Here is a 24,498-nt window from a genome sequence, read left to right as displayed (position 1 = left end):
TTATTTGGAACTCTGAATCAATCCTCCTGCCTCAGCCACACCCCAGTGCAAACATTACAGGCCTGCACCACCATGCCAGATAGGGGATGAGCCCCCAGAGGGAGAAAACCAGATCTTTCAATCATGTTTCATGGCTTGTGCAACCTCCTGCGCCAGCATTATTCTGTTAAGACATGCCCCACCGTCAGTCCCCTGGCTGGCAAGGAGTGTGGTCTGCCTTTTCTTGCTCAACTAGACGAGCCTTTTCTCTGCAGAGGCTTGACGTGCTGTACTTCATTGGAACCATCCTGGAATATGTTCTGCTGAACGTGATTCCAGTGCCAAACCAAGGGCACGTGTTCTGCACTCTTTGTTGGTCCACATATTTGCCTGGTTGGCTGGTTGTTGATAAGCTGGTGCTTCCACTAACCTGAACCCTAACCCTGCACTGACGGAGTGACAGCACCGTTTGCATGCATGGATGGTGTATAGTCCCTGCCCTGGCTCTTTGGGGGACCAGAGATAGTGGAGCAGGCTGTTCTTTAGGTTGGGGGTGGCTTCTTGCAGGGGCTGGAGGAGACGTGGAGCACCACTCACTCTCGGCTGTTCTTCCGTGCAGTGCATTTGCAAGATACCCCAATGGAGTGGTTGTGCACTACTTCTGCTCCAAAGAGGTTAACTCAGCCGACACCTGAGCCCGGCATCCCAAGCACTCAGCAGTGGACAGCTCAGCTTCCCAGAGAGTTGAAGGAGCGGCCACCCTAGGAACTAGGGACTGCTACCATAAAGTGTCTCCCTCATTTGGGCGTTGCTGGCTACCTTGCTCTCTGGAGCATCTCTGAATCAACTGGACTTGTGACCTGGCATTGCAGGCTTTTTACTAGAAGAAGAGATTAGGCATATCCTTCGCTGTTATGTTGCAGACAATTCCAGGAATTTAACCCCTGCCTGGACAGGAGGAAATGCACCGTCTTGCCTTTGTATACCAATCACCTGGACAAGGAGATTTCATCTCAAGTGTTTGTACCCATGGGGTTGTTGACTGCGAGTTTTCTATTACAGTAACTACACGGCTTCACCAGACCCCTGCAGGCAGCCTGGAGAGTCCCATGGGAGCCTGGTACTAGAGCTTTCCAGCCCCACTGGCCGCAGACTGCTTGTACTCTGACGGTTCTCCACAGGAGCTGTGCCCTGTGTCCTGCTTATCCCTTTAATATTCAGTCTCCTTTTCTTTCTCACTATTTATTTTACCCCCAATCTCTTCTCTTGTACCATCCTCTCCCACTCTGTAGACTGGGCGGTAGGGAGTAACTAATATTTAAATGTGGCAACATGGGAGGCACAGTCTAGGTTTCCAGGAGTGGACTGATGAGCAGGTGTCACATACGTTGTATGAAGGTTCTCAGGAGCTGAACTTTTCTACTAAGATGTGTAGGAGAGCACAAGTCTCTGTAGGTGTAGGCTTTGGTAGGTAGCTCTCTGGGGCAGCACTGGGCAGGGCGTGTGGTCTAGGCAGGATCTCTGCAGAAGTGCCTGCTTCAGCCACTCACCAGCTGCTTGGACAGGTCATTGAGCCTTCGTTGGTGAGCTCTTTGAGCTCTGAGCAGCTTTCTCCACTCTAGCCACTTTCTGTCCTGTTGCTTTCATGGCCATAGTTGTTCCCTGGCCTTTTTTGCAAGACTGGAGGATTTCACTAGGATATCTTGGTAATGGGTGTCTGCCCTGCACACAGGGAACAGTTGACCAGAAACTGACAGCCATGAGATGCCGGGTATGTTTGTGAGGCACTGAGCAAAGGGTAATGCAGGAGCGGATGGACTTAGAGCTTACTGCTGGCTCTGTTGAGCATGTCAGGGAGCCTGCAGGAGGTATGCAGGAACTTCTGGCATTGGAGGCTGTAGGCACCAGGCACACATGCACAGTCATATATGCAGGCAGCACACCCACACACAAAGTTTAAAAAAAAATGACCAGTGCTGCTTCAACAGCTTAAAATGCACTTCCTCAGGAGTGGCCCTGGAATGCTGGGCAGCTCCCCATAGGACAGGACCGGTACTTGTGCCGTCCATGAGTCCTGCCCTCTCACCTGGTAGGCTTGTAGCATCCCTTCTTATGAACTGTGTTTGAAGCAGTAGAATAAAACCTGTATTTTCTCCTGGATGGTGTACATCCTTAATTCTATTTCCCCAAACTCCATCCTTTCTTCCCTGGATCCTGCCCTCCGTAGAGGGTTGGGGAGGGGAACAGATAGCTCCAGCCTGAGGATGCTGGAGGGCTGCTTCCCAATAAACAAGCGAAACACCAAGTCTCCTTAAGCCTCCCTTTCCCCTTCCTGAAGACTTTGATGGAAATGATAATAAGGGGAGTCATTTAGCTAAGAGAGGATAAGACAGCTAGTAACTATGAAAAACAGAACAAATAACGCTCCTCTCGAGAGCCGGGGAGCTGGCCCTGCCTCTTGCCTGCTGCAGCTAGCCAGGGCAGTGCTAGAGACCACCCTGATGGTGTGGGTTCAGGAGAGCTGATGGGCTGACCCACTCAGCTACCACCCAGGCTCAGACCCAGGGCTTTGACTTGTCCCAACATCTACCCCGTCTATGAGCTGCTGGAGCACAGTCCTGCAGATCCAAAGCTGCCCCATCTCCATGACACAGGGGGACAACTGAATATCCAAGAGGAGTCCTCCTGAGAATCCAGTGTTGATGCGGTAACAGCCAGACCAATAACTCATTGCAGTGAACATTGCCAAGTAAAGATGTGTGGACAAAAGGGTGTACTGATGCACTGCTCCTTCCACGATGGCAGTATTTTGTTGGTTTGTTTGCTTGTTTTCCTTTTGGGGGCAGGTAACAAGGGCAGAGGGTGGATATGAAGAGTCAGGGAGATGAATGGGATTGGAGTGGATGATGTGGAATTCACAAAGAATCAAAATGTTAAAAAAAGAATAACACTCCTCTCACAATGTGTAGCCAGCACAACATCCATGGCTGTGGCTGTGGCTGTGGCTGTGGCTGTGGCTGTGGCTGTGGCTGTGGCTGTGGCTGTGGCTGTGGCTGTGGCTGTGGCTGTGGCTGTGGCTGGCTGTGACTGTGACTGTGGCTGTGGCTGGCTGTGGCTGTGACTGTGGGTGGCTGTGGCTGTGGCTGGCTGTGGCTGTGGCTGGCTGTGACTGTGGCTGGCTGTGGCTGTGGCTGTGGCTGACTGTGGCTGTGACTGTGGCTGTGGCTGGCTGTGGCTGTGGCTGACTGTGGCTGTATGGCTGACATCACAAGCACAGACTATCCCCACATCACTCCAGGAATCCCAGAGTCTAACAACACAGCATTGCTTTGTGCCTCTTAAAGTTCACTTATGGCCAGAAGGCTCCTGTGAAGATATGGAATTGGTAGGAGTGAAGGACTCTGTTTGAAAAGTGAAGATGGCTCACTTTTCCCAGCTCTAAAATGCCAGTTTGGTCTCTCAGTAATTCCCTCACCCCTAGCTGTCTGTCTGTGGCCATCCTGAAGAGCTTTTGCCAATGAAAGTCATCTAGAATTTTCAGTTGAGGCATGGGGAGATGGCTTCCGAGCAGAGAATGTGGTTTAAGCCCAAAAGCACTCAACCAGCTAGTACTGTGCCCCTCTTCCCCAAAGCCACAAGCTTTGGACTGTGGATCCAGATGCTAACGCTATCCACAAGATCAGCAAGGGGGCCGGACTTAGCTATCTCTGAGTCAGATCTCAACTTTACAATCCATCCGAGGTGAAACAGGTCATCACAGTTACATCACCTCAGGTACTGGAATTTCTGGTCTGAGCTTGGCCTGTTAGTCTTGGAGTTAATTCACCTTTGTGGATGTCGTGTCAGCATCCAGCTGTATGTTTGGGGGAAGACAGTAGAGACTACCTGATGAAGATGGGGTCTCATCTTGTACCTCAAACTGCTTTCATACTGCTGAGTTCAAGTGAGCCTCCTGCCTCAGAATGCCAAGTCCTGGGCTTCTATGAACCACTACCCTTGGCTATGAAAGTGTTGTGGTTAAAGAGTCTCCCAACAGTTCACTCTCCTGGAAACTTCTTTTGCTAGCTACCTAGATGACTGTGGTCCATGGGAAAGGAGATGACAAGCAGTTGCAGTTGGAGCTCAGAATGGTCATGAGCACTTTAAAGCCTTTATCTGTGGCAGTTTTAAGGACAGAGAAGCCTGCCTCTCTTCTGTCCTTAGTTACACTACCTGGCCATGCCCCTGCTTCTATGCCTGAATCATCAGGCACTTCTACCAACCCAGGAAGGGAGTCATGAGATGAATCTTTTTAGGCTATGAGTGACTTGGAGCATAGTACAGACATACCATGTAGCAGGTCCTTTGTGTTAAGGGAATAGCTAAGGGAGGCCAAAAGAGACACAAGATGTCATCAAGTCCCCATAAAACCCTGAGCCAGAGATTTCCATGTTTCTGCTTAAGAGCTGTAGAGAAATTGGGACTTGAAGGAGAAATAGTGTGGGGCTTTCTGGCAGCTAGATGAGGTTAGCCCTAATTATAGTACCTCCTGACTTCTGCTAAAGGCAGACTAGTTGGAAACAGGAATATCTAGGCTCTTGCCCTACCCAGGGCAAGGGATGGGAGTGGTGTGAGGGAGTGGTGTCTGTTTTTCACAACTAGCTCACAGTTAAGCCAGGCCTGAGTTGGAGACCAGAGTGTTAAGCAGGACCCCAAGAATCTCTTAGAAAGGGACTGCCTTGCCTGTTGGCTAGGGAAAGCAGGCTCCACTCATTTCCTGGAGCAGTTCAAACCCCTCCTGGAGGACTTCAAACCCCTCCTCCAGCCCCAGTAGCCACTCAGCACCAGCCCCTCAGCACAGCAGTGGCTCCACCCTTCCCACTCAAGCGCTACTTGTCAGACCTGAGCGACAGTGAGACCTGAGCGACAGTGAGGATAGCCGGAGAAAAGTGGCTCGGGGAAGCAGGTCCTCTACTGGGACCTGAGCTGCTGCTGGCCATGCCCTGGACTCTCCAGCCGAAGTGGCTGGCAAGCAAGGGGCTGCCCCTTCTTGGAGCTATACTGCTACGGGAGACAGAAAAGAGGGAAACGCAGTGGAAGCATTGGCGGGTAATGTAATGATCTCACTTGGGGAGAGTTGACTGCAGAGTCCTGGGAGATGGATGGGGCCTCACAGGGACTAAGCCAGCCATTGCACTGGAGTTTGATTTGGGTGGAACATACCACAGACAACCTGGAAGAGCTCAAACTAGAGAGACTAAGGCCTCCGAAGAGAAATGATGACAATCTGTGATCATTGCCAGCAATATGCTAGTCTAACTGTGTGACCATTGTGGAGAGAAGGGATAAGGGGTTTGTTGGGTTTTATTTTGTTTTTGACCCCAGTCTTCAATCTAGTAACTTATCAGACCAGAACAAGCTGGGAGACTTTTCTTCTCACCTTCCCCATTCCCTGCCTCTGGTTGGTCTTTCAGCCCCTGACTGGAAGCTGATGGGTGCCATGGGTTCTGGCTTTCTCTTTTAATGTTTGGCCTTCTTGAATACATTATCCTAGTGCCCAGGGCATGTCAAGAGGGCAGCTACAGGATGACCATAATAAAACCTACCTAGCTTACTGCTTGTAATAACACTAAAAGTTGAGCTGATCTCTAGATTCCAGGCTTCTCACCAATCCAGAAGTACCCAGCACCTTGCAAAAGCTTCCCAGAGCTCCTGGCATAGGAACATTAGTGACCTGGGCCAGGCAAGCTCTGTGGTAAGACAGAGTAGAGACCCAGGACAGAAAACACTTAGAGAGGAGATCAGGCCATTCCTAGTGTCCTGGAACTAAGTTTCTAGGGTTCTGTTGTTTCAGCAGGAAACCCACCCATACTACGACCTTCAAGTGAAGGTGCTGAGGGCTAGAAACATCCAGCACACGGATAAATGTGAGTGAGCCTCACTCCACCTTTCCCTTTTCTCTATGGTGTTCTCAGAGATGTGTGTGTGTGTGTGTGTGTGTGCGCGCGTGTGCGTGCATGTGTGTATGTGTGTGTGTGTGTGTGTGTGCATGTGTGTGTGTATGTGTGTGCGTGCGTGTGTGTATGTGTGTATGTGCATGTGTGTGTGTGTACTCACTTGGAGTAGGGTAGTAGGGTAGTGTTAATCATCTAGGGAGGGCACCTTCATGTGGGGTATGCAGGCAGGAACACTGGAGGGAGGGGTGAGTCGGGGAGACTTCAGCCTCCTTCTGACTCTAGGAGGCTTTGTGAGGGTGTATTAGGCTCCCGTTGCCACACACCAATGCCTGCTTTCCAGGAGCTTGGCAGTACCCACACATGGCACGAATTTTATTGCCTGAATCACGCAAGGAGTCACTCAATGGTCTGTGCTACCACATGATCCTTTGAACTGTGGCTGCTGTGGGGATTTCTGTCAGTTGAGTGGGAGGAATACCTAGCTAAGGTAGAGCCTGGAACACCAACACTTCCTCCCCGGCCACAGGCAGCAGCCTCTTCTCCCCTTGCTCCTTTCTTTCTGAGCCCAGCCTCCGGGGAACCTTTTCAACATTAAGAGTCTGATGTCGGGGTTGGGGATTTGGCTCAGTGGTAGAGCCCTTACCTAGGAAGCGCAAGGTCCTGGGTTCGGTCCCCAGCCCCGAAAAAAGAAAAAAAGAAAAAAAAAGAGTCTGATGTCAAGTCCCCTCCCCCTCTTACCTGCAGTGTCCAAAGCTGACTGCTATGTTCAACTATGGCTGCCCACGGCTTCTTTTAGCCCCACTCAGACAAGGACAGTGGTTAACTGCAGTGACCCAGAGTGGAATGAGACCTTTCACTACCGGATCCACAGTGCTGTGAAGGTGTGGGCCAGTAAGGGGCTGGGTGTGGAGGCCAATGAGTTCACCCACAACGCTGATCCTTCAGTTCTGTCCCCAGAATGTCCTGGAGCTAGCTCTTTATGACAAGGATGTCCTGGACAGTGACAAGATCTTCTCAGTTCTGTTTGACCTGAGTACTCTCCAGCTAGGCCAGCCTTACACAAAAACCTTCACTCAGAAGCAGCCTGGACTAACAGTAAGTAAATCTCCAGGAGAGGACCCCTGACTCTTGGGCCACTGACAGGCAGCCATCTTGGTTTGGCCTCGGTCACTGCTAAGTCTGGAACAGTACCTGGTACATATTTCTGAATGAATGAAAGTCTATGTGGAAATGCTACTGCCCCCTAAGCCTATGAGACTCCATTCCAGACTAGTTTCCAAGGCCCTAGAGCTGAGCAAAGGTGGGAGGCAGGGGCAAAGCATGGGATTTCTGAAGGTTCTTGAAAACTGATGCCTTTGTCACTCTTGTGTAGGATCCAAAAGAGCTGCAAGTAGAATTTACTCTGGAAAAGAGGTGAGTCCGGTTAGAGCTGGTGTCTATCCATTTACCCCAAGTGCCAGTCCTCAGGTCCCTCACTTGCCTTGGAGGCCTGGCTTCAGAGAGGACAGCCTGGTTTTGATACCTACTTGCATGTTGGGTGACAAGTCTCCCATCTACAAACCTATCACACTTCTCAGGCTGCTTTGGCCATATTGTTTTAATAGCCACGGTAAAGGGTACGATAGCCCGTGAACCCTCCATCTTTTACAGTCAGATGCCTGCATGTGAAGTCATCACCAATGGTGTCCTGGTGGTGAGTAGGGAAATGGGTATGGAACTGTGTGGGACTGGGAGCAGGAGATTGTGGCTGAATCCATGATGCCCATGAGTCTCCAGAAGATGCTCGGTCCTTCCTTAGAAGGCAGATGTGCCAGGGGAATGAAGAACAAGAAGCTGCCTCTACCCTGTATGGGCATCACAGAGATATTACTCCCCTGGGACTCAGGACGCTGAGGGAGCATTTGAGGGCCCCGTAATTCCCTTTTCCACCAAGGCCTACTTCTTATGAGTCCTGGGGAAGAACATAGCACTACCTTGGGGTTGTCACAGAAGACCCCTGCCAATAAGGACCAAGAGCTGCTACAGCCCTTGCCCTCGATATTCCTGCCTCCCTCCCTCCTGGTCAGACCCTGTGAGCCCTCTGACTCCTAAGGCATCTGCTTTCCTCAGGCTCATCCCTGTCTGAGAATTCAGGGCACAGTCACTGGAGACAAGACGGCCTCACTTGGAGAGTTTGGTGAGTCTTGGCCTCAGCCTTAGAACTTGCCTTCTCCCTGCATCAGATGTGGCTCTTAACGTTTTCACTGCTTAAAGTAGGGGGAGAGCAGCAGGGACTCAGCTGATAGTGACCACCTCTGTGACCAGCCTGGAAATACTCTTAAGATCTCAGCGGAGATGCAAGAGAACAAACTCAATTGAGCAAATGCTTTTTAAACTTTTAGTCACATCCTAGCCACTAACATGTTACTGGCCCAGACAAGTCATGTGGTTAAACTCAAAGCTGGAAGGCAGGTGGCACAGTCTGCCTCCTTAGTGGAGGAACCGAAGTCATTTTGTTATGTTGAAGACATAACAAAGAGGTTATGACATAACAGAGAGGTTGGGAGAAGTGAGTCCCAAAAGATAGCTTGTCATTTCCAATTTGTGCAGCCTGCCCGTTTTGTGTAAAATTGAGACCTTCTACCCTTAATGTAAAACCTCAGTCTTAAAAAGAACAAAAGCATGCCTGAGGAGATGGCTCAGTAGATAAAGTACTTGCTACACAAACTTGAGGACCTAAGTTCAAAACCCTCGTATACACTTCAAAAACTGGGCATGACCTCCCAGCGCTATGGAGGGCAGACACAGGAGGATTGCTGGCGCTTGTTGGCTACCAGCTTGGCTCCAGAGTCAAGGAGAGACCTTATCTCAAGGGAATACGATGGAGCATGACAGAGCAAGACACCAACGTATTCTGGTCTCCTTACGTGTGCACGGTCATGCATAGTCACAACACATGCACACACAGGAGAGCATGTCACACAACACAACCTAAATAAAAATAACAAAATGTCTCAACTAAAAGTCATGACATCATGGGACCTTAGGCAACCTCAAAAGAATTAGACATGAGCTAACCAAGGAAACTACAGTTGCATCATGGTAGCTATGCCTCCTGTCAGTCAGCGTGTTGAGGCCGCAGGTTGATTATTTTAAAAATCAAGGCACCAGGGCAATTGCCCACACATGTGCAAAGTCTGTCTCTTCAAATGACGAGATTTGTGGGTTTGTTTGTTTGTTTGTTTGTTTGTTTTTGTCTCCCTCTTGGCTTCTCAGAACCCTGGGGAGGGAGGGATATCCTAAAAAGATGTTAAGTCTACTCTAATTTTGAATGTCACCCAATATGAAAACATTCATAGAACTTCCTTAAAACCCACAACACAGAACTCGAGGTGCTTCTGCCTGCTTTGTGGCAGCCCACTGCAATTTCTCTGTGGAGCGCTTGCGTTGATAAATTAACCACTTAAAGGTGTCTCTTGATCCGATTCATTCCTCTAAGGAAAAAAAGAACTGAGAAGAGACACCCCCCCACACACACACACAAAATAGCAACATGGCAAGGAAAAAGAATGTTGAGGAGTGCAGGATTGGGGCCACTAGTGTAGTCTGACACAGGTGAATGCCTGGGAGGAGACACCCAGATGTGGGAGTGGAACCTCTGGGAGGAAGGCTGTTCTGGTGACATGGAGAGCCTGGCATCTCGCTGAGCACACGGTATCTATTTGATCATATTTCCTCCTGGTGGCCGTATAAAGCAGCTGCAGTCACTAACGTCCTTAGGTCACACAACCAATCCAAGGGAGGGCCAGGACCAAGCGCAGGTCTAGCACACTCGAGGCCATCCTCTTCACTGTCAGATCTGGTATCTCTGCATCTCTAGCCACAAACCCTGGTGGGAGTGACGAGGCAGCTTTCTGGTGTCTCTCCGTCTCCAGGGCATGTGATGTCTAGATTCATCTTGTGCAAGGATAGTGTCCCATCTGGACCTCTGCTGTCCTCAGCCCTTAGGGTCACTGCTGCTTCTGTGGCGTATTTGGGACCCAGACTTTTCTGCATTGCAGTGTGTGTGTGCCTTGGCCTGAGCGGGACACCTACTACCTCCCGAAGCTGCTAAGAAGCAAGGCAGGAAGAGACCCCACCGTTCCTTGCCAATATGTGTGCAGCTCTATTTCTCTGCTTTTTCCCAGCCTGGGTCTCACTTAGCTTGAGCTGACCTCTGACCCTTCTTCTTCTGCAATATATAATCTCCTGTACCCAGAATGCCACTCTGCCTTCTTACCTCCTTGTCCGAGCCTCTACATTTTCCCAAGATCTATTACTTTTGGGAGCTAAGGCCACAGGCCTCCCCTAAGCTAGGAATGTTGATGCATGACTAGAGTCAAGAAGGTTGGGAATATTAACAATTGAACACTGGTAACTAATGCAATAACGAGTGGATGTTTATGTAATTAGTTATATGTTAGGTAGTTAATATAAAAATTCCAAAATCACTAGCCCAGTAAGCTATGCTATGGGCTGAGCCATTCCCTTCCCTCTTAGTATTTGTGTGTTTCCCAGCCATATCAGGGCTGATTGATTATAGAACCCAAGAGCTCATGGTCCTTTTCTGTGGACACTTTGTGGTCAAAGTACTCCAGTGAGCAGGGAGATGGGGGGTGGAGGTTTGGGGAAGAGGAGGAATTACTGTCATCTGGGTATAACTGTCCTGAGCCACACTTACATCTACCCCTCACCCGACCTCTGCCCCCAGGCTCGAGGGAGATCCAGCTGGCAGTGCCTGGGGCCTATGAAAAGCCACAGTCAGTGCCTCTGCAGCCGACCACCGTGGAGCCAGGTCTCCCAGCGACCTTTATCTTTCACATGAACCCGGTGCTGAGCCCCAGGCTGAACATAGCACTGCAGGAAAAGCTCCTGGTCTCACATGTGAGTGAGCTCTGGCGAGGAGGAAAGAGTAGGATGAGCCCACGTAGGAGGAGACTCCAGAGTGCCTGGGAGGCACGTCTTTCATCCCACACTGCTCCTTGCCTCTCTTCTCCACAGAGTGGCCCAAGTGATGAGCTGGAGTCCCAGACTAGCAAGATGGAGGAAGCAAGCATCTTGCTCTCCTCTCTGCCCCTCAACCAGGAGTCAACAAGACTTATGAACCTGGAGGAGGTAAGATTTAGTCTGGTGCTGAGGACTCCTACCTGCCCCATGATCACCAAGAGAGGTCTGGGGCCCACACTGGCCAGTTACCTGAGCACTAAGGGCCACAGGTTGTATGTGTGTGCTGGGGTGGGGGAGGGGTGTCTGACTTCACTTACTCAGGGATGAGGGGCTGCTGTCTCTCTCTTTCAGGGCCAGCAGGTGACGCTGAGGATGAAGGCAGACATGAGGTGAGGTGGGCTTGCGGTGGAAGGCCTTGGGGCTTGGCTGGAAGTGGGAAATGCTCCAGTGGGTTCTGCTTTCCTGCCCATTTGGGTCAGGCCTTTGGGGACCACCTCCCACCCATGGAAGTCCCCTGGGGTATTTTCTGGGAGGCTCCCCAGAATGTAGACTGGACTCAAGGTTCTTCCCCACACTCCACTCCTTCTGAAGCAGGTCTGAGGACTTAGACCTGCGCCTTGGTTTTGAGCTGTGTAGTGGGGAGCTGGAATTTCTGGACAAGAGGAAGCAGGTGGTGTCCAAGGCCCTGCAGCAGGTGATGCGACTGAGTGAGGCTCCACACTGTGACCAGGTAAGAGACAGACGGGAGGGTGGACTTGACTAAATCCAGCCTATCCCCTTGAGAGCTCTTGTATGGATAAGAAATGACAGGAAGCTCAGAGGAGGGATAGGCAGTAGAAGATCAAGAGAGCAAATGGGTTGGTTCACCCGAGCCAGTGGCCACCACCAGCATCAGGAATCAGAATGAGGACTTACACAATCCTGGCCATGGGTGGATATCTTTAGCAGATTGGGCCGTCACAACAGAATACTACAGTCGAGTGGTTTAAACAACAGAAATTCATCTTCTCATGGAGCCTCCTCCTTCCTGACTGGTAGACATCTGCTTTCTTGCTGTGGTGTCCCATGGCCATCCCACCCCTGCCACCTCACCTCCACCCCCTCTGTGTGTGTGTGTGTGTGTGTGTGTGTGTGTGTGCTCACATGTATACATGTGTGTGTCTGTGTATGTGAGTGTATGTCTGTCTGTGTGTGGGTAGTATGTGTGGATGTGTGTGCATAACCGTGCGTGCATGTGCACATCCAGGAGCAGAAGCTCTTTCTCCCCCAACCTCCCTTTTGAGACAGACTCACTATTTAGTCCCAATTGGCCTCAAACTTGCTTTGTAGACCAGGTAGGCCTTGAACTCACAGAGAATCAATTGCCTCTGCCTCCCAAGTGTAGTGATTAAAGGCAAGTGCCACTGCACCCACCTCCCAAATGTTGTTGTTTTAATGATAAGTATTACTACTGTGTAGCAAAGGCCTGACCTCATATGTTGTTCAGACTAACCTTGAACTTATGATCCTTTGCCTCAGTCTCCCAAGTGCTGGTATTCAGGGATGTCCTACCATGTCCAGCCCTCTTCCTCTTCTTCTTAGGACAGCAGTCCTGTCAGGTCGAGGCCCTCTCCTAGGACCTGATTCTAGCCATATTACTTCCTATAGGCTCTATCTACAAACAGTCGTCTTTGAGGGGTAGGGCCTCAACAAATGAATTTTTCTTTTTGTTAAAATCCTTCCTCATATATTATATCCCAACTATAGTTTCCCTTCCTTCCCCTCCCCAAGTCTTTTCCACCTACCTCCCAGATCCACCCAACTCTGCCTCCCTTCAGAAAAGAACAGGCCTCCCAGGGACATCAACCAAACACTACATAACCAGCTACAATAAGACCATGCACAGACCACCACATCAAGGCTGGATGAGGCAACCCAGCAGGAAGAAAAGGGTCCCACAGTAGGCAAAAGAGGCAGGGACAGCTGCTCCCACTGTTAGGATTCCCACAAGAACATCAAACTATGCAGCCATAGCATACGCAGAGGACCAGGTCAGACCCCTAGCAGGCTTCCAGGTCTTTGCAAGCCCCCATGAATCTCAGTCAGTGACCCCTCCAAGACCCGGAGAAGCCAAGTAACAAGGAGGGCCTAAGGGGGACAGAAGGATCTCCCTGGGAAGGGGAAATAGAACAGATTCCATGGGGGATGAGGGAATGGGAGCAGGTGGGGCTGGGAACAGGAGGGATTAAGTTATCAGGAGGGGGGTTGGGAATTTAGCTCAGTGGTAGAGCGCTTGCCTAGGAAGCGCAAGGCCCTGGGTTCGGTCCCCAGCTCCGAAAAAAAGAACCAAAAAAAAAAAAAAAGTTATCAGGAGGGAAAGATACTGGGAGAAATGACTGGAATGGGGGAAGGAGCATTTTGCGGTCAAGGTGGAACCTAATACAATGGAAATGCCATGGAATCGAGGAGCGTGACCCTAGCAAAGACTCCTAGTAATGGGGGATATGGAGCCTGAACCAGCCATCTTCTGTAACCAAGGAAGGCCTCAAGTGGAGAGATTAGTACACAACCCAGTGACAAAATAGTCCCCCTACCTTCAGAGTGTTTCAGGACCTCACACATCAGTTTTGTTGTTTATAGCGTGGGGAGGGGCTCTCCCTGGGTTTCTGGGAGTATTCAGTGAGCTAATACATGGCAGTGGATACGCCAGCACCTGCAGTGGATAAGCAGAAATTCATCCAGCCCTGTGCCGTTGCTATCAAACTATTGCTGTGTCCAGGTACCTGTGATAGCCGTGCTAGGCTCTGGGGGTGGAACCAGAGCCATGACTTCCCTGTACGGCAGCCTGGCCGGGCTGCAGGAGCTTGGTCTTCTGGATGCTGTGACCTACCTGAGTGGGGTTTCTGGATCTTCCTGGTAAGTGAGGCGGGGTAGAGCACGGAGCAAAAGTGATCTATGTCTGGGTAAGGATGTCCAGGTGATCGGGTGGAGTCTGATATGGGGCTGGGAGCCTGCCTTCATGGGATCAGGGTGAGAGAGGAGGCTGAGTCCCAGAGGGAGGGAGTCCCTGAGGGAGGGAGCAGGATGGCAGGATGGGGAGATCTGTCCTTTAACTCCCAGGCACCCCCCCCCCCCCCCGTTCTGTCTGCAGGTGCATCTCTACACTCTACAAGGATCCATCCTGGTCGCAGAAGACTTTGCAGGGCCCCATTCGACATGCCTCGGCTCGAGTCTGCAGCAGTAAAGTAGGGATGCTGTCCCCAGAGCGGTTCGAATACTACACCCGGGAAAAGAAGACCTGGGAGAGCAGAGGCCACAGCATGTCCTTCACTGACTTGTGGGGCCTCATCATTGAGTATTTCCTCAACCAGGAGGTAAGAGAACAGGAAGTGACTACATTCTTCCCATCCCAGCTCCCTCCCCACACTTCTCTTCTGCCTTACTCCTATTTTACTCCTGGGGGAGAGCCCAGTAAAAGCATGCTTTCAAAGTGGTTCCTGCCTGCCTCTGAGGCACAGTGCCACACCCACTCATTGGCAAACAAAGCCCTACTCATGCCACCAGGCGGGTTGCTCCAACAACTGCAGGTCCAGCCTGTCAGAAGCAGAAGGTTCAGAGCAGCTGAGCCACACAGTGTATAGCTCTTGTTTGGAAGTGTGTGACACCTGGGATACTGCATTGCTAAGACAAGAACTGGCATCTCCTAGTGGTTTTCTTTATAAAGAAATTAGACTGTCTTTTCGGGGCTGGAGAGATGGCTCAGTGGTTAAGAGCACTGACTGCTCTTCCAGAGGTCCTGAGTTCAAATCCCAGCAACCACATGGTGCCTCACAACCATCTGTAATGGAATCTGATGCCCTCTTCTGGTGTGTCTGAAGACAGTGACAGAATACTCACATACATGAAATAAATCAAGAAAGAAAGGAAGGAAGGAAGAAAAGAAAGAAAGAAAACAAAAATGAAGTTAGACTGAATTTTCAATGATTCCCTAAAACTGTCGATCTAGCTCCCTCTATTCCAATCTGCTCTCTGGAATGAGAAAGGATGAGGAAGGCAGTCGGAGGCACTGGAGTCTTAGCTCTGCTGCAGCCTAAAGCTATGGTCTGTCCTTGACAACAGGAAATCCCTCTTGTGGGTGCACCACACCCCTCAGGGTGCTGACATCAAGCCCTGGGGATAGAGACTGGAGATTCCTCCAAAGCCAAGCTGTCTACTTTCTTCCCTGCCCAGGAAAACCCTGCTAAGCTGTCAGACCAACAAGAAATGGTCAGCCAGGGTCAGAACCCTTACCCCATCTATGCCAGCATCAATGTCCACAACAACATCAGTGGGGAAGACTTTGCAGGTGCCTGGTTGTGGAGACAAAGGAAGGAGACAGGAGGGTGGTGGTAGGAGGGTGGAGGAGTCGGCACAATCCACAATCAGGAGGTGCTCACAGCAGGGACCTTGGTGAGTGGTGGAGGTGCTTACAAGGAACTTTGGTGAATGGTGGAATTGCTGGTTTGGGGAAGGCAAGATTTTCTGCTCAGTCACTTTGTTCTCTCCAGAGTGGTGCGAGTTCACCCCTTATGAGGTCGGTTTCCCCAAGTACGGGGCTTATGTCCCCACGGAACTCTTTGGCTCTGAGTTCTTCATGGGTCGGCTACTGCAGCACTGGCCAGAGCCCCGCATCTGTTACCTGCAGGGTGAGTCTAGACTTGGAAGCTTGGAGAGAGGCAGGGCTGGATCAGGCTCTGACCTGGGACCCTGCCTGTCTCTGCAGGTATGTGGGGAAGTGCTTTTGCAGCCAGCCTGTATGAGATCTTCCTGAAGATGAGAGGCCCAAGACTGGGCTTCCTGGACTGGCACAGAGGCACTGTCAGTGTCACAGGTGAGAGCAGAGGCCTTGTTTAGCCACTGCCACTTGCCAGCAACTGCCCAGGGCCTTGTCAGAGGGAGGAGAATGAGAGAGATAGACAAAGGATGGCTCCTCTTCTCACTGTATTTCATTGCCTCCCATCTAGATGACTGGCCAAAGTTACGGAAGCAGGACCCCACTCGGCTGCCCACCAGGCTCTTTACCTCAAAGAGTTTCTTCTCTAAGGCTGTGCTGGACATATTCACCTCCCGCTTTACTTGTGCCCAGACCTTTAACTTTACCCGAGGTCTCTGCCTGTACAAGGACTACACAGCTAGAAAGGACTTTGTGGTCTCTGAAGATGCATGGCATTCAGATAATTGTGAGTTACAGATGGTTGTGAGTTTACATGTGGTTGCTGGGATTTGAACCCTGGTCCTCTGAAAGAGCAGTCAGTGCTCTTAACCTCTGAACCAGCCATCCTGGGAAGGGAGGAGTTAGAAGTGGATCCTTCCTATATACACATGTGGCTCACTGGGGCCAGCATTGTCTTTTATTTGGTTATTGGAGGAGGTAAAGTCATGGTCTGTTGGGAGGCAGGGAAATTCTCTCGAGGCTATGGCTGTCAATGCAAAGAGAAGAGGGTCACTAGCAAGAACAATTGTACTAATCCCCTTGTACTTTACAGACAAACACCTCGATGCCTGTCCCAACCAGCTCACACCCATGAAGGACTTCCTGTCCTTAGTGGATGGAGGCTTTGCCATCAACTCACCATTCCCACTGATCCTGCAGCCGCAGCGGGCTGTGGACCTCATTGTGTCCTTTGACTATTCCCTGGAAGCCCCTTTTGAGGTGAGGAGGGAGGCAGAGTTCTCCTAAAGAAGTAGAGGGGAGGAGAAGAAATCTCTGTTGAGAGGCCTGGCTGGGTCTGGTGGTTGGTTGCTTTTTAAACATTGTTAACCGTCCAGATGTCACAGCTGGAGAATTCTGGGATTAAAAAGGGTATGTAAGGAGGGTCTCAGATGTCTCCCACACTCTGTCCTAGAACCTGCCCAATTCCTTTGTTACTATGGTAACACATCCATGAACATCCTCTTAGGGAGACATCTGCAAGGAATGCCTTGAAGGCAGTGGGTAGACACCATCAATCAAACACGGGTCTGGTTGTCTCTCTGACTTCCTCTTCATTCCCTATATCCAATGACTGTCTAGGATTGGAGAACAGATTAAAACTCCCTCCAACACTGCCCTTGAAACCAAGCCCCTTATCAGGGAACAGAGAAGGGATTGGAGAAGGGATGGCCATATTAAGGCAGGAATAAAAGACTAAGCTTGGGGTTGGGGATTTAGCTCAGTGGTAGAGCGCTTGCCTAGCAAGCACAAGGCCCTGGGTTCGGTCCCCAGCTCCAAAAAAAAAAAAAAAGACTAAGCTTGATGGCCAGCCTATTGCTAATTCACTGCGCTCTCACTAGACACTTATTCCCAACTGTCTTAGTCGGGGTCTCCATTGCTGTGAAGAGGCACCGTGACATCTAACTGGGGCTGGCTTACGGTTTGAGAGATTTAGTACATTGTCCTCACGGCAGGAAGCATCGTGGCCTGCAGGCTGACGTAGTGCCAGAGAGGTAGCTGAGAGTTCTATATCTGGATCTGCAGGCAGCAAGCAGGAAGAAAAGGAGACACACTTCCTCCAACAAGGCCACAGCTACTCCAACAAGGCCACACCTCCTAATAGTGCCACTCCCTATAGGCCTATGGAGGCCATTTTTATTCACACCACCATACCACCTTTATCTGGCAAATAGAAAGCTGTCTCAGAAAGTCACTCAGATATACAGAGCTAGCCTGAGTGTATAGGGGTCCAGTTGGGGGCCAGAAGCTTACCTCTCTGTCCAGGTCCTGCAGGTGACAGAGAAGTACTGCCAGGACCGAGGGATCCCCTTCCCAAGGATTGAGATAGACCCCAAGGACTCTAAGGACCCCCGTGAATGCTATCTGTTTACTGAGGCGGAGGACCCCTGCTCGCCCATTGTGCTGCATTTTCCCCTTGTCAACAGGACCTTTCGCAAACACCTGGCTCCAGGTAAGGGGAAGTCACAAGCCTGCTCTAGCCTCCAGGGGTGGGTGAGATGCTAGTCTGAGAGCATTGCTTCTGGAGGGCCTGGACTATTCACTGCTGCCCTCTGCTGCCTGGACCTTTGTGTCCACAATGAGCCATCTCTTTCTAATAGACCTGAGAGTTAGATGGCCTCTCTCAGGGAGCAAGCCAGATCAAGCAAGCCCTGGGAAGTGTTCAGGACTATCAGCTTCCAGTCAGTTTCACCGAGTACCCCAGCCTAGTCTTGCTTTTCCCACCCCCAGGAGTGGAACGACAAACAGCTGAGGAGAAGGCCTTCGGGGACTTTATCATCAACGGGCCAGATACTGCCTATGGAATGATGGACTTCACCTATGAGCCCATAGAGTTTGATCGACTGGTGACCCTGAGTCGATACAATGTCTTGAACAACATTGAGACTATCAGGCGTGCCCTCCAGCTGGCTCTGGACCGGCGGCAGGCTGGGGGAAGGGCTGGTGCCTGACCAGATGAAAGTCAGAGGAGTGTGATTAGATGAGATGGAGGACCTTAAGCCAGACCACACTGAGGGAGAGTGAAGACTTTAAGGAGTTTCTGTTTCCCACTTCTCCTTCCCAGAGGGGATGGGACAGTTCATCTCTCTGAGTGCTTGGGGATTCTGTGCAGGACAGAACAGAGTTCATATTTTATTGGGGTATAGAGAAAACCAGACAGCAGCTTCATCAGAGAACCCACTCCTCACCACAGAAGGACCTCTGGAAACAACCCAGGTACTCAGAGCTTCACCACAGAGAGCTGTGGGCTGAGGAACCAGCTGTCCTCCTACTGATACAGAACGGCAATGGCTCGCACTTCCACAGAGTGCCCAGCTCTGACCTGATCCCCTGGACTCAGTGATGTCAGTAAACAGGATCTATGTGTGTTGCCAGCCTGTGTCCCCAAGCCCACACCCTACTGGTTCTTCTCTGCATCCTAACCTCTCCACCCCTCCTCAGAGGTCACCAGGCTTCCCTACTAAGCCCATGAAATGTGTACCAAGATGACCCATCCTGATGGGTGTGCACATTGCTTTACCCAAACCACATTTTCTGCTCCAATGCACAGCTGCCACACTGCGCAAATACTGTCTTTCCATGCTGAGGAGACATGTGGGTTGTTTGGCTGGGGCAGAGTGAATGGGAAATTGCACACATTATATATGTGGGTATATATTCCCATCTATGGTGGGCCAGTTAGTACCTGTTCCTTCACATTGGGATGGGCAAATGGGGGTGGGGTGTGGACCTAGCCTGAATTCCTGCCTCTGATGAGCTACATGTGTCCCTCTCTTTCACATTTCTCCTGATCCACTTGGGACATTCCAATTGAGAGCTTCTCCAGAATAAGTAGATTTCAAAACTGTAGAGAGAAGATCCCTCCTGGTCAGGTTGTCTCCCTCTGATTTGTCTCCTTGGCCTCATCTTCCTCAACCAGCTGTGCTCGGTCCAAGCCACCTGATGCTGTATAATAGCTGAGCTTCTGTACTCAGTGGACCCCTTGCTCACATACACAAGCACCAAGTGAGTGCTCCAAGACCACATTTACAACTCACAATTCCTCTTTCAGTCGGGATGCCCCTTTCTGGGAGTGTCACCTGCCTTAACTTTAAAGAGAAGGCCCTAGTTCTATGGCCTGTCTATAATAGTCAAAGTCCCATCTGTGTCCTTTATCCCATGTGTGCTGTGGCTCAAGCCTCCTGACGATGTGACAGTAAAGTAGGGCTGGAGGAACAGTGCTTCGGACTGACATGCAGTAAACCAGCTTGGCTCTTCCCCTCTCTTACTGCTGGCTGTCTCTGGACACCACCCAGGCAGCCCTTGGCTTGAGTAATGGTAGGTTTATTTGGAAGGTTCTGCTGTGGCCATTGTCACCGCTGCTTGCGTGCTATAGCTGATGACAATGTTTATTGGACTCTCATAATCGTTAGGACTTACCACTCATAGAATGTAAGGCTAGAGTCTTTATTCTGTCCTCAGGGCTTAGGGGCTTCTGTGGCTCTCTATCCTTTTTCTCAAAATGGGGTCTGCACACTGGATTCACTGCCAGGTCTGCTTCAGGCCATGTTCCTTTTCCCAGCATCCCAACTTTGTGCTCCTGGGACTCTCAGTAAGGCTGGGGACAATTTTTGCCTGGGTTTCATCCGGCACCAAGTGACCTGACTGATCTGTTTTTTCTGCCTCCCTGAGCCTTTATTCTACTTTCTTTTCCTTGGTTCCTTAAACACTTCAGGGGGTTTCCTGGGAGCATCTCAGGGTCTCCGGGTTCATAAAAACTTGTTCTTTCAGGGCTGGAGAGATGGCTCAGTGGTTAAGAACACTGACTGCTCTTCCAGAGGTCCTGAGTTCAATTCCCAGCAACCACACTGTGGCTCACGACCATCTGTAATGGGATCCGATGCCCCCTTCTGGTGTGTCTGAAGAGAGTGACAGTGGACTCATATAAACTAATGTACTCATATACATAAAATAAGTAAATCTTTAAAAACAGACAAAACCCCACCTCATTCTTTCCCATCAACATCATCATTTGTTTGGTTTCAAATATGGCATTTTTCCCTGAGGTGTTGTTGTTGTTTGAGACAGGGGTTCTCTGTGTAGCCCTGGCTGTCCTGGATCTCACTTTGTAGACCAGGCTGGCCTCAAACTCACAGAGATGCGCCTGCCCCTGCCTCCTGAGTGTTGGGATTAAAAGCGTGTGCTACCACATCTGGCCTGACAAATAACCTTATTTACAGTCACTATCTCCTGCCTCTGCCTCCTTAGTGCTAGGATTGCATACCCAGTTACAAATCATCTTTTTTGAGTGATTTAAAAGACAGTTCTGTGCTGTGAAATGCAGCTCTTTGGTTCACTGTGCTGAACACATGTGGAAATCACAGGATGACTTGGAGGACTCAGTTCTCTTAGTTCACCATGTGGGTTCTGGGTAAAGCTCCGGTCTCCAGGCTTAGTGGCACGCACCTTCATCCACTGTGCCACACACCAGCCCAGAATCCAGTTTTAAGGATTGCTTGAATCTGTTTTCCTGGATCGCAACCCTAATTAGCCCCCAATTAATGTTGTATTCTTTTTTTGTCACTCAAATTGAGACATTTTCAGGGATGGAGTGGAGTGATAGTCTAGACTCTACCTGAGCACTTCCGGATTGCTTTGGCTTTTGTTCATAGCAAAATATTGGAGGGAGGCTGGCCCAGACACACGGATGCTCCTGAGACACACTCCTATTTCATAAGCTTAAGGCTCACACACCTGCTGTACCACTTCCAAACCAAAGTAATGGCTGAGGAATGTTTGCTCAAACTTTTCCATGGTTCTTTTCTGTGAAATCCCAGAGGCTGTGTATGATCGGGATTAAACATCTCTCCAGCCCTCCATGGCTTGCAGCGTAGCACTCTGGATTCCAAAACACCAGCAGGGGCTGGAAAGTGACCATGCCTCAAGCAGAGGCTCCAGAGGTGGAAACCAGACCTGTCTTCACTGCCCTGACTCCTGGTAGAGCACATGGTAGATAACATTTGTCAAATGAGTGTCGGGCATGGCTGGGTGGAATCTTACCCTTTGCCCTGACTGGAGCCTGTCCTTTCCAGTCGCCCCAGAATGCAGGAGGCACCAGTGGTCTTTTCTGCTTTGTTCTGAGCACGTCCTGAAAGGAAGCTCTCCTGCCACCTGTCAACAACATGAATAACTACTTCCTCATAAGGCAAGCACACAGACTCGCCCCTGTGTGTTCTTGACATGGTAATTACTGCTCTGAGTGTCACACCTGTCTCACATCCTAGTTCCTGTCACCTGCCCCGCCACTTCAGGGCTTTTACCAAGAACTGAGACTTAGTGGGATATTACGCCCTCTCTTCTCCACCAGCTGCTTCCTCACCTCTGTGATACTACACTTGAATGCTATTGTTGAAGAACCTTCCTAGAACTAAAATTATCAGGGAAGAGTCGACCCCTCAAATGACAAACTCGGGACTATGTCTCCTTCAGGCAAGGCTTGTTCCAGGGATACTCTGGTGCCTGCTGTATTTTTGGAGAAATTATACTGCAGGCAGTAGATAAGAACATTATTCTGATGACCTAGAGGGAAATGCTTCAACCAATTTCTGCTTGGTTTTCTCAGTTACCCAATATGGATAATAAATATCTGTCCTAGAAGGCTGGGGGCGTGGGGATAAATAAAAATGATTTTCAACTCAGGGGCTGGAAACAGAAGGATCATGAGTTCAAGGCCAAAACTTGGGAAACAGCAACCCCCCATAAAAACACTTCTAAGGGTGAGAGACGTCTAAACAGCAATTAAAAACACCCTGATGATGGTTACTGATTAGTGCGGTGAGTCCACACATCCTTTTCACAGTTCGGTTGTAGGCTCCGTGACTACCTCCTCATTCGTCACCATCCTTAGTCCACACAGGGAACAATTTTTCACCTCATCTGCCTGAGTAAGAGTTTAAGAGTGATGAGTAAAACGTGTCATCCGTCGGGTGTGGAGGTGATACACCTTTAATCCCCACACTGGATCTCTGGCTATCCGAGACGAGCTCACGGCCAGCTTTACCTATATAGGAAGCCCCTTCTTCCCCCAAGCCAGAGCTACACAGTGAGACCCGATCCAAAACAGACAAAAAATAAGGGAAGAAAGAAAAAGAAAATTATCATTATTATTTATTATATTATTAATGGTGGTTATTAGTGTTTAGTTTTTCAAAAGACAGAGCCTATGTTTCCCATGCTGGGATTTGAAGTAGCAGGTATCCTCCTGCCTCAGCACGCCAAGTGCTGGACTAGGATTACAGGCAAGTATGCATCACCACATACAATTTACATCCTATTTCTTGATTTTCCTGTCTCAGAAGGGGGAAAAAATCAACAATGACTCAACCATTGCCTTCTAGGAAGCACCACAGAGCCAAGTGTGGTGGGTGCACTTGTAGTCCAGCATTCGAAGGATCCAGAGTTCAAATCCAGCTTCAGCTACAAGTTGAAGGCCAGCCTGGACTACCTGAGGCCGTGTCTCAAAACATCCACCTCAACAAAAAGAACAAATACACAAAATAAACCAAGCAACCTCACCCCACTTCAGGATGGGACTTCTGTCTTAATCGGGTGTCCAAAAAAAAAAATCTTCAGAACATGATTATCTGTTTCCAGGGAGGGGCTTGCGGTAGTCTGCTTTCTGACTGAACATATTTCAGACCTTTCTGGGTTTTTTTTCTGGTAACAAGGACACATTTACAACTCAATTTGATCTCTCTCTGGCCTTGGCTCCTTGTGTCACGATGCCAGATGAGCGGGCACAGTAGGTGGCAGGCATATGTGAAACTGACAGCCAGCCTCATGAAATAGTTCTATAAACCGAAGTCAGGGCGCACTCACTCCACGTCTCCTTAGCCAGATCCTAATCATCCGTCCCCCACAGCTGAGGGAGGGATAGGAAGAGAGGTCCCCACCTGTTCCGGATGCAATCGCTTACTTTGGCAAGTTTTATTCACACACGGATGCCAGTTAGATTTGGTCAAGTTGACCTTGCAAGAGGAAACCTCAATTGAGAAAATGTCTCCATCAGATTGGCTGGTAGGCATATCTGTGGGACATTTTCTTGATTAATGATTCATGGGAGAGCCCGGCTCACTGTGGCCAGTGTCACCCTGCACAGGTGGTCCTGGGTCATATAAGAAAGCAAACTGATCACCTCATGAGCTCTCCTCCATGGTTTCTGCTTTGGGTCCTGCCTTGAGTTTACGAGAGACTGTGAGCTTGGTCATAGTGTTTTATCACAGCCACAGAAAACAAACTAGGACAAGAATGATCTCAGGAAACGAACTGCTCAAGCCTTGGGAGGGACATGCTAGGAGACAAGCTTAAATGACGTCACTGCTGCGACAGCTGCCTCTGTCCATCCAGGCACATAGTACAGTGAGCCCTGGAGAAGCACACGGTGTTGTCGTTGGCTCTTTTTCTGGGAGGTTTGAAACCTCCTGTGGTCAGCAGCTCCAAATTCATCTCCTCCCAGGTTCTGGTCCAGCAGGAAAGACAAAGTGCCTCCTAGAGTTGAATGCACCCAGGAACTGCTCACACCAGCTTGGCTCATGCGTGCAGTGAACCAAACACCAAAGTCTGGGTGGTTCCTTGAGCTAGACAGCTCTCAGTCCCATATTATGTTCTATGCTTTTTAAATGTTTTATTAATTTCATGTGTGTGCATGTACATGCCTAAATGTATGCATGTGAACCACATGCATGTCAGAGTCTGCAGAGATTGCAAGAGGCATCAATCAGAACCTCTGGATCTGGAGTCTTAGGCAGTTGTGAGCCACCTGATGTAAGCGCTGGGACCATAACATGGGACCTCTAGGAGAAGAGGACTTGCTCTTAACCACTGAGCCATTTCTTCAGTCCCCAGAGGCTGTGTTCTTGAAGCTGGAGATGGAGTCATTACCTCTGAAACCCTGAGGCAGAATACAGGGGAAGGGCTGGATTCTGAGAGGAAACTGGGAAATTAAGCCTCTGTGTATGGTAAATGAAGGCAAATACTCAGTTATGGTTCATTTGCATAAGGCAGCCTTGGAGACTGTGTGAGGGGAGGGACAGCAGCAAGAGAGAAGTATGATGGAGGGGTAAGACAGGTGCCTTGAACTTGACAGCTTGATTTAGGACTGCTCTTCACGTCCATCCTTAGGTGAGGACT

General features: G+C 49.9%; 2 protein-coding genes across 9 annotated transcripts in view; both read left to right on the top strand.

The window, feature by feature from the left end:
* Vps39 (VPS39 subunit of HOPS complex) overlaps positions 1 to 2,284 on the top strand; it is a 37,756-nt gene extending 35,472 nt beyond the window's left edge. For 2 of the 3 annotated variants that reach the window (XM_087653315.1, XM_087653314.1), the window contains one exon: positions 599 to 2,137. In XM_087653315.1, the coding sequence (XP_087509441.1) occupies positions 599 to 674 (76 nt within the window). In that variant the 3' untranslated portion in view covers positions 675 to 2,137. 3 annotated transcript variants of the gene reach the window in all.
* Positions 2,285 to 4,862: 2,578 nt separating this feature from the next.
* Positions 4,863 to 20,520, top strand: Pla2g4f (phospholipase A2, group IVF). Of its 6 annotated transcripts, none has more exons than XR_015683432.1 (20): positions 4,863 to 5,067; positions 5,813 to 5,885; positions 6,660 to 6,796; positions 6,873 to 7,010; positions 7,288 to 7,328; positions 7,566 to 7,608; positions 8,025 to 8,091; positions 10,645 to 10,817; positions 10,935 to 11,048; positions 11,232 to 11,269; positions 11,475 to 11,610; positions 13,639 to 13,775; positions 14,011 to 14,233; positions 15,090 to 15,308; positions 15,407 to 15,544; positions 15,622 to 15,729; positions 15,863 to 16,078; positions 16,385 to 16,551; positions 17,596 to 17,782; positions 18,061 to 20,374. XR_015683432.1 is itself a non-coding variant. In XM_087654594.1 (20 exons), exons 1-20 carry the CDS (start codon positions 4,957 to 4,959, stop codon positions 18,279 to 18,281), a joined length of 2,583 nt encoding a protein of 860 aa, XP_087510720.1. In that variant the 5' UTR covers positions 4,863 to 4,956; the 3' UTR covers positions 18,282 to 20,374.
* Positions 20,521 to 24,498: the final 3,978 nt, after the last annotated feature.

The sequence above is a fragment of the Rattus norvegicus genome, chromosome 3 (genome assembly GCF_021556685.1).
Source record: "Rattus norvegicus strain SHRSP/BbbUtx chromosome 3, alternate assembly SHRSP_T2T, whole genome shotgun sequence".
Taxonomy (NCBI): domain Eukaryota; kingdom Metazoa; phylum Chordata; class Mammalia; order Rodentia; family Muridae; genus Rattus; species Rattus norvegicus.
The sequence above is the reverse complement of the archived record's forward strand: the minus strand, read 5'-3'. Positions and strand labels throughout refer to the sequence as shown.

What these genes read in the sequence shown, in the direction of transcription:
- Pla2g4f (XM_087654593.1), top strand. Translation starts at nt 4,957, where the DNA reads ATGCCCTGGACTCTCCAGCCGAAGTGGCTGGCAAGCAAGGGGCTGCCC. An exon ending in AAAAGCTCCTGGTCTCACAT is followed by an intron (nt 10,818 to 10,934) that starts GTGAGTGAGCTC and finishes TCTTCTCCACAG; the next exon opens with AGTGGCCCAAGTGATGAGCT. An exon ending in AGGATGAAGGCAGACATGAG is followed by an intron (nt 11,270 to 11,471) that starts GTGAGGTGGGCT and finishes CTCCTTCTGAAG; the next exon opens with CAGGTCTGAGGACTTAGACC.